Raw genomic sequence first — 9,343 nt, forward strand, 5'->3', positions numbered from 1 at the left:
AGTCGGCGGTTGCCTAGAAACGGCCGCTAGCCACCCTCCCTCCCCTGTTTAACTCACCGCCTCAGACTGCCCGGAGTGTATTTCCGGTTCCGGCTGCGGCCGCAGAAGACATGGCGGTGTCTGCGTCGGCAGCTGCAGGGGATGAGGACTGGTAACTTTGGGGGCATGGGCTTTGGCTGACCGCCTGGATCCGGTCCGGGGGACTAGCGGCAGCCGCGGACGGTCCGTACGGCGGGTGTGTGTGGCGGGGCAAGGGATGAGGGATGTTAAAGACGCTGACATTTCTAATTAAGAGAGTTCTGAGCTGAGGAGCGGGTGGGTGGTGGAGGAGCGCTTATCTGCCCGGGAGACTGCATTAGCGCCGGCCTGGCCAGTTCGAGCCGCGCCTTATCTGGTTCGATCATCCGACTTCACCCCGCCCCATTTTCTCTATCTGAAGTGGATTTGCTCAGGGTCCCGGTGCGGGGGAATGCCTGTTTATCAAATCTCTCCCCCATCCCTTATCTCCGGAACCGATATCCTCCAGTCCCCTGTTCCTCATTCCCCTTGAATCAGTCTGTTTCGCTGAGTCTTTTTGCAGCCTCAGCCTTCTCCCTTACCGATAGCACTAATGAGGACTGTTGTTTGAATAAAGCTTTACACCTCACAAAAGCTCTCTTAGTCCTTCTCTTAAGCATTCTTAACAAGGGGACCATAACCTAGAAGGACTCTGAGGTTTGGAAATAGATAAATATGGGTTCACTTCACATTTTATTAGCTATGTGATGCCGACCAGGCCACCTAGCTTCTGTGAGTCAGTGTCCTCAAATGTTAAAAAAAAGTGGGTGTGTCATCCACCTCAGAATAGCTGAGAGACTCAAGATGGATTTGTAACATACAGAAGCCTCCTTTTCATTAGCAACTCTGTGTTGTAGCACCTGAGGAGACAGCTTAACCTGAAGAGGTAAAATGATTTGCCGAAAGGTACATAGTTATCACTAGGAATCCAGGTTATCTGATTCCAAAACTTACGTTCTTAGTTCTAGGGCATTTTCCAGTTCCCCCTCCCCTTTTTTTCTGTCAGCATCTTACCACCGTCCCATCCCATATCTCACATCCAGAGCCCAAGTCACAGGTAGGGTGTGTGAAGTATTGAAGGACCTCTTGATGGAGGCTGTACCTCAGTGTTTCATTGATTCAGGGAGCCCAGCCAGTGCTGGCCTTTTTTGAGACCTCCTGGATGTGGTTTACAACTTATTTAGGGGGACTTTAAGATTCTAAGGGGACACTTTGTGCCATGACAGGGGCAGTATTGATTGTACAGCTAGTCTGTGGTGCTCTAACATTCTGACACTCTTGCCAACCAGAACTACTCAACTGTTATCTACATTATCTATTTTATATATTGTCTGCTTAAGAGTTAAAAAAAGACTTTTAAACTTTTGAGAATCAATCTTTCTCTGTACACAGACACACACACATATCAAGCTAGGGCAACTCTGTTCTTAGTGAAGAAGTGATAAGATATAGGTATGAGAAAGCAAACCAAACATGTATCTTTCCACATATTATCTGGGTAAAGCTGTGCCCTCAAGCCAGTCACTCATCTTCAGTGGTCTTACATCTCCTGTTTCTTTTCAGGAAACGTGTGTCTTCTGATTTACATCAGGACCACAGGATCCTGACCTGGACACGTTGAGTTAGATCAGTCAGACTACAGGGATCATAAATATATTGAGTATTAACTACATCCTTCTGTCTTTCCTTTTATGGGAAAAGGTTATACACAAACAGGAAGAAAAGGGGGACATAGACTAACTACTATAGTCAGAATACTATTAGGCACTTCACATAAACAAATCAACTTTCATCCTCATGATAACCCTAGAGTGGGTGATAGTATCTATATGTGTTAGACGGGGTAATTCAGGCTGACAGATAAAAGAAACTACTCAGATCACATAGCTGGTAAGTGATTGGTACCTGTTCCTCATTCCAAGGCTGATGGCTCTTCCTTTGCAGCACAGCCTTTACAGCATATAGATCTGTTCTGTTCAGGTTGGTACCTCCTTTGAGGAGGTTTGCAATGACTGATATTGGCAGTGTGTGTAGACTCTGGGATCCATAATGAACAATGGTGTAAGGAAAACCAGAAGTGGTACTGGTAACTTTAATGCTAATCAATGAATGTCATATTTCTGGGTCAGGGAGGTGGCCACTAACAGCCAACAGTGCAGTGAAACTTAAAACAGGGAGCTGGACACCTAGCTCTGGTCCCAGTTTTGCCTCCATTAAACCTTTAAATTTGGGCTAGTCTTTTCATCTTTTTGGGAATCTGTTTCCTCATCTTTTGGCAGAAATGATCTCTAAAACTCTGATTCCCATGCTTCCTACCTGGCCACTTGACAAATTAGAAACATTTCCTGAATTTTTATGGAGGTTAGCAAGAGAATACACTCAGACAGATGGCCATTTTTCTACAAAGCCAGCCTTCATTGACCTTAGTAGGACTTAATATGAAGAGTTGTAACAGTAAGTCAATCTCCCCCTGTCTCTCTAGGGTCCTTCCCTCTGAAGTTGAAGTGTTAGAGTCTATCTACTTGGATGAACTACAGGTGGTTAAAGGAAATGGCAGGTACGTGTTCCAACTGGAGAAGGGCAGGAGTCTCCTTGGTAATAAGAGGATTCCATGCAGTATCTGTGAGCCTTGATTCAAAAATACATCTGTCATGTGGACAAACATTGTTCCTTTAATCACCCCAAACGAAAGAGCCTGATGCTCACTTCTTCTGCCCACTTCACTCGCTTGCCATCAAGCACCTGCACAATCACATCCCAGGTCTCCACTTCATCCACCTGCAGGTCGTCACCGTGGGAAATCTACATTACCCTGCACCCTGCCACTGCAGAGGACCAGGATTCCCAGTATGTCTGCTTCACTTTGGTGCTTCAGGTCCCAACACAGGTGAGGCCTCTATGGCAGCAACGGGAGGAAGGGAAGAGGCCTTGGGGGCAGAGGGCTTTAGCAGTAACATGTTATTTTCTCCCTCTAGTATCCCCATGAGGTGCCACAGATCTCTATCCGTAACCCCCGAGGACTCTCAGATGAACAGATCCACAAGTGAGTCGGGCTAGTCAGAGCAGGGAAAACGTGGGAAGCAGCTCAGTCTGGAGAGGGAAGGGGGCAGGCCTCATGTCTGCTTTGCCCTCTCCCGCCAGGATCTCACAGGCGCTGAGCCACGTGGCTGAGGCTGGGCTGGGTACTGCCATGCTCTATGAACTCATCGAGGTAAGAGGTGTGCTAGCCTGCAGAAATAAATGTTCTTCCCTTCCAGCTACAGCAGTTTCTCTCAACAGAGGTTATGGGTCTAGAATCTTAAATGTTTGCAGACATTCATTTAGTTCTTGTTCAGGTAAGGCCTAAACTGATCCAGAAAGATGAGACTGTCTTCTGTTTCAAAAAATCTCCCCAAAAGACAGTTCTGTAGCTTCCCCAAGTTGCCTGTTCCAGCATCTTGACAAAATTATTTTTCCTCTTTAACTTCTATTTTTCGTGCTTCACCAAGAGTGTGTTTCTTATTCTCCTGGCATTGGCAACTGATAGTAGCTGGAGATCTTGCCTGGAGGATCTAGCCATAAATGAACATTTGAAGGGTAGTCTGCCATTTCAGTTCAGTTCAGTCGCTTAGTCACGTCTGACTCTTTGCAAACCCAGGGACTGCAGCACACCAGGCCTCCCTGTCCATCACCAACTCCCGGAGTTTACTGAAACTCATGTCCATTGAGTCGGTGATGCCATCCAACCATCTCCTCCTCTGTCATCCCCTTCTCCTGCCTTCAGTCTTTCCCAGCATCAGGGTCTTTTCCAATGAGTCAGTTCTTCACATCAGGTGGCCAGAGTATTGGAGCTTCAGCATCAGTTCTTCCAGTGAATATTTGGGACTGATTTCCTTTAGGATGGACTGGTTGGATTTCGTTGCAGTCCAAGAGATTCAAGAGTCTTCTCCAACACCACAGGTCAAAAGCATCAATTCTTTGGCAGTCAGCTTTCTTTATAGTCCAACTCTCAAATTGATACATAACTACTGGAAAAGCCATAGCTTTGACTAGACGGACCTTTGTTGGCAAAGTAACATGTCTGTGTTTTAGTATGCTATCTAGGTTGGTCATAACTTTTCTTCTAAGGAGCAAGCGTCTTTTAATTTCATGGCTGCAGTCACCATCTGCAGTGATTTTGGAGCCCAAAAAAATTAAGTCTGTCACTGTTTCTATTGCTTCCCCATCTATTTGCCATGAAGTGATGGGACTAGATGCCCTGATTTTAGTTTTCTGAATGTTGAGTTTTAAGCCAACTTTTTCACTCTCCTCTTTCACTTTTATAAAGAGGCTCTTTAGTTCTTCACTTTCTGCCATAAGGGTGGTGTCTTCTGCATATCTGAGATTATTGATACTTCTCCCAGCAATCTTGATTCCAGCTTGTGCTTCATCCAGCCCAGTGTTTCGCATGATGTACTCTGCATAGAAGTTAAATAAGCAGGGTAACAATATACAGCCTTGACATACTCCTTTCCCAGTTTGGAACCAGTCTGTTGTTCCATGTCCAGTTCTAACTGTTGCTTCCTAACCTGCATACAGATTTCTCAGGAGGTAGGTCAGGTGGTCTGGTATTCCCGTCTCTTTAAGAATTTTTCACAGTTTGTTGTGATCCATGTTGTTATCCACACAGAGACTTTGGCATAGTCAATAAAGTAGAAGGTGTTTTTCTGGAACTCTTGCTTTTTCGATGATCCAACAGATGTTGGCAATTTGATCTCTGCCTTTTGTTCCTCTGCCTTTTCTAAAACCAGCTTGAACACCTGGAAGTTCACGGTTCACGTACTGTTGAAGCCTGGCTTGGAGAATTTTGAGCATTACTTTACTAGCATGTGAGATGAGTGCAATTGTGCGGTAGTTTGAGCGTTCTTTGGCATTGCCTTTCTTAGGGATTGGAATGAAAACTGACCTTTTCCAGTCCTGTGGCCACTGCTGAGTTTTCCAAATTTGCTGGCATGTTGAGTGCAGCACTTTGACAGCATCATCTTTTAGGATTCGAAATAGCTCAACTGGAATTCCGTCACCTCCACTAGCTTTGTTCGTACTGATGCTTCCTAAGGTCCACTTGACTTCACATTCCAAGATGTCTGGCTCTAGATGAGTGATCACACCATCGTGATTATCTGGGTCATAAAGGTCTTTTTTGTATAGTTCTGTGTATTCTTGCCACCTCTTCTGAATATCTTCTGCTTCTGTTAAGTCCATACCATTTCTGTCCTTTATTGTGCCTATCTTTCCATGAAATGTTCCCTTGGTATCTCTATACTTTTCTTGAAGAGATCTCTGGTAGTCTGCCAATGGAGCTGACTAGAAAGAGTCATGGTTCTTTCCCTCCGAGTTTCTACCCTAATGAAGGAAACAACCCACATGAAATTATGCCTAGAGCTACAAGTTAATATACACAGCTAACTTTTGTTTGAGATCAGAAACACAAATGTAGCCTTGTTTTCCTCTGTTTTCAGTTTTTAAGGAAAATGTTCATAAAAGAATGCAGGTGGGTGGCCTGGAGTCGGAATGGGCATGGAGCACTGTAGCATTTCTGAATCAGCCTTCACGATGCAGCTTTGAACTTTGTGGAATTCCAGAGTAGTCGCTATCCAAGTGATAGCGCACATGTGTATTTCATAGCTTGCTGCCTTTCCAATTCTGTGTCTGTTTGGGGTGTCCATGCCTTCCCTTTCTTTCTGAAAGCTGACTCCACAAGAGGCTCATTGAGGGAGAGATACTTAAAGAAAGGCCTCCCAGAAGATGTGAGTTTTACCTGAACACTTTTTTTTGTAAGTTTTTCTTTTCATCCCCAGGATGTATTTCAAGTGACTTAATGAGTGGAAAAACAATTGAATTGGGTTTTGGAGCTAGGTGGATTCGCGGGGGAGGGGTGGGGCATAGGGAAGATTGATTCTAAGCAGAGATGATCACCAGGACTGAAATGCATTAACACAAGGCAAACTGGCCCCGTGGACAGCCCCGCCAGTCACTCCTGGGAATAGCTGACAAGCTTCGTTCACCGTTCCGGCCCCTGCCTCCCTATTTGAACAGCTTTTTCTCTCCTCTCAGAAAGGGAAGGAAATTCTCACGGATAACAACATCCCCCATGGCCAGTGCGTCATCTGCCTCTATGGTTTCCAGGTGGGTTACTCTCTTGGGACCTGGGGGTCTGCAGGTGACAGACACGGGGGCTCAGTGGAGAGTGCTGACAGTGTCCCCCCTCCCCCCCCCTCCAGGAGAAGGAGGCCTTTACCAAAACACCCTGTTACCACTATTTCCACTGCCACTGCCTGGCCCGGTACATCCAGCACATGGAGCATGAGCTGCAGGCCCAGGGACGGGAGCGAGAGCAGGAACGGCAGCACGCCGCACCCAAGCAGGTCAACTCCTCACCCCTGTTTGCATGACTCATGGCCTTTCTATCCCTCCATTCCAGGGCCGCCTTAGCTTTTTCAGGGTCATAGGTACCTTTGAGATGAATGAAAGTTCACCTCTGTCCAGGAAAAAGAGCATCCTTATATCTACATAATCATATTGCATGTGGTTTCAGAAGGTTCCCAGACCTCTAGCTCAGCAGCCCCTGCTCTGTCCCCGCTCACTACTGGGTGGGTAGGCCCGTGCCCCTTTGTCCCAAGCCTCCGCAGTTGAGGCTGGCCAGCTGGCGAGTGCCCTGGGCTGGGAAGCAAGGGTGTGATTTTGCCTCTCTTTTCAGAAGGCCGTTGGTGTGCAGTGCCCGGTGTGCAGAGAGCCACTCGTGTATGACCTTGCTTCCCTGAAAGCAGCCCCTGAACCCCAGCAGCCCATGGTAAGAGAACTCTCTTCTAATCTAAATCGAGATCAGTGGCATCTTGTCTGCTTCGAATGGGACTTCTGGAATTGGGCTTAAGCTGCCTGAGCCCCCTTTGTAAAGTGTGGCCCCCAGCAGAAATCTAAAGTTTGTTCCAAATGAGCCCAATCAATTCAGTTCAGTTGCTCAGTCACGTCTGACTCTTTGTGACCCCATGGACTGCAGCACACCAGGCTTCCCTGTCCATCACCAAATCCCGGAGTTTACCCAAACTCATGTCCAATTAGTTGGTGATGGCATCCAACCATCTCATCCTCTGTTGTCTCCTTCTCTTCCCACCTTCAATCTTTCCCAGCATCAGGGTCTTTTCAAATGAGTCAGCTGTTCTCATCAGGTGGCCAAAGTATTGGAGTTTCAGCTTCAGCATCAGTCCTTCCAATGAACACTCAGGACTGAGCTCCTTTAGGATGGACTGGTTCGATCTTCTTGCAGTCCAAGGGACTCTGAAGAGTCTTCTCCAACACCACAGTTCAAAAGCATCAGTTCTTTAGCGCTGAGCTTTCTTTATAGTCCAGTCTCACATCCATACATGACTACTGGAAAAACCATTGCCTTGACTAGATGGACTTTTGTTGGCAAAGTAATGTCTCTGCTTTTTAATATGCTGTCTAGGTTGGTCATAACTTTTCTTCCAAGGAGTAAGTGTCTTTTAATTTCATGGCTGCACTTCTCCAAGTCTTCTCCAACACAACTTCTCAGTCATGTCCAACTCTTTGTGACCCCATGGACTATACAATCCATGGAATTCTCCAGGCCAGAATACTGGAGTGGGTAGCCTATCCCTTCTCCAGCGGATCTTCCCAACCCAGGAATCAAACCAGGGTCTCCTGCATTGCAGGCTGATTCTTTACCGAGCTATGAAGGAAGCCCTCTAATGAGCCTAATCCAAGAGATAAAACCAAGAACCTTGAGCCCATCTCCTGAGGCAGTCTGGAAGAGCAGGGATTTCAGGTCTGCCTTCTGTTTATTCTTCCCTCCATTCCACTCTGCTCCTTTTCCTCCAGGAGCTGTACCAGCCTGATGCAGAGAGCTTGCGCCAGCAAGAAGAGCGCAAGAGGCTGTACCAGAGACAGCAGGAGAGGGGAGGCATCATCGACCTTGAGGCTGAACGTAACCGGTACTTCATCAGCCTTCAGCAGGTGAGAGAAGGGTTTCCCTCTCCTCCCTTGATGACAGTTACCTTCCTAACCAGCACCCTCCTGCCATGGCCCGCGGGTGAGCTTTGCTCTACCCTGGGAGGTCTAGGCTGATGGCAGTCGGCTTGGACTCTGGGCAAGGGTCCTGCAGTTCCCTGCTCTAAGGAACTCTGTCTCTAAGGAATCTCTGTCACTGCCTCTGCTCACTTCCTCCTAGCCTCCTGCCCCTTTGGAACCCGAGTCAGCTATAGATGTCTCCAGAGGATCCCACCAGCCCAGCGCCCTTGCCACCGAACCATCCACCACATCAGCTACTCACACTGCCCTGTCAGCACCTCTGCCTGTGGCCTCCCAGTACACATGTGAGAAGACCCCAGGGGCTGTAAAGCTGGGCGAGACCCAGAAAGCCGTGCTCGATCCCCGCCGGGCCAGTCGAGGCCCATGGAGACAGCCTGAACGGAGGCACTTGAAAGGAGGGGAGTGCAATACCCTCAAAGGTACCAGTGACACCCAGGAACTGCAGTCTCCTGAGGGGCCCGTCAAGGAGTCCATGGACCTAAAGTCAGAGTCTTGTAACCAAGCGGGTGAAGGTCCTCCCCAAGATAAGGGGCCTGGAGAATGGCAGGGTCCCCCACCCCGCAGGACTCGGGACTGTGCCCACTGGGAACGCGCCAAGAGTCGGACACCGGCTTCTTCCTACCCCCGCCTGCCTCGGGGTCGGGGAGCCTACCGGCCTGGTACTCGAAGAGAACCCGTGAGCCTCGAGTCAGAGGATGGTTCCTAGCAGTACTGTGGGGGGACAGGGAATTGGGTCGGGAGTGGGTAATAAAGAGATTGGCCTTGTTTGGCTTTCCTTACTCAGCAGTGCCTAACCCGTGAAGTGTGGCTCTTTCTAAATTTCTAGGAAGACGAGCATGCCAGAGTAGCCCCAGTTTTGTTCTGAAGTCTCTTCTAAGAGATCGAGGTCTAGATTAAGGAAGAGTAATATCTCAGCCAGAATAGTGGGTTCCAAGGAAAACTAGAAGAGGCCAACATTTAAGCAGACTATGCAGGCCCCACCCTGCTACATAAGCCACTGTGCATGCGGCCGCATCTCTGTCTATATGTATTTGAATACCTTAGGTGGGGGATAGTACTTTCCTGTTTACTACAGTCTCTCTTTCCCATTTTGTCTTAGGGAGGCTGTGTCCCTAGTATTTGTATACGTGGATACCTGAGGGTCCCTGGAGGTATCTATGTTTACAGCCCCGGGCTTTTACTCAAGTGCCAACATGGGGAGGTAAGAGGGAAGTCAGACACT

At 47.9% G+C, this 9,343-nt stretch overlaps 1 protein-coding gene across 2 annotated transcripts; it reads left to right on the forward strand.

Moving 5' to 3' along the window:
• Positions 1–91: 91 nt before the first annotated feature.
• RNF25 (ring finger protein 25) lies at positions 92–8,907 on the forward strand. 2 transcript variants are annotated; one of them, XM_043910035.1, is made up of 10 exons: positions 92–151; positions 2,540–2,614; positions 2,842–2,944; positions 3,033–3,100; positions 3,199–3,268; positions 6,130–6,201; positions 6,297–6,440; positions 6,773–6,865; positions 7,912–8,046; positions 8,261–8,907. In XM_043910035.1, the coding sequence occupies exons 1-10, from the start codon at positions 111–113 to the stop codon at positions 8,825–8,827; spliced, it is 1,368 nt and encodes a 455-aa protein (XP_043765970.1). In that variant the 5' UTR covers positions 92–110; the 3' UTR covers positions 8,828–8,907. The 2 variants fall into 2 exon arrangements, with proteins under 2 accessions (XP_043765970.1, XP_043765971.1); XM_043910036.1 differs by having other exon boundaries at positions 6,776–6,865.
• The last annotated feature ends 436 nt before the right edge of the window (positions 8,908–9,343 follow it).

Source organism: Cervus elaphus, chromosome 8 (assembly GCF_910594005.1).
Source record: "Cervus elaphus chromosome 8, mCerEla1.1, whole genome shotgun sequence".
Classification (NCBI taxonomy): Eukaryota; Metazoa; Chordata; class Mammalia; order Artiodactyla; family Cervidae; genus Cervus; species Cervus elaphus.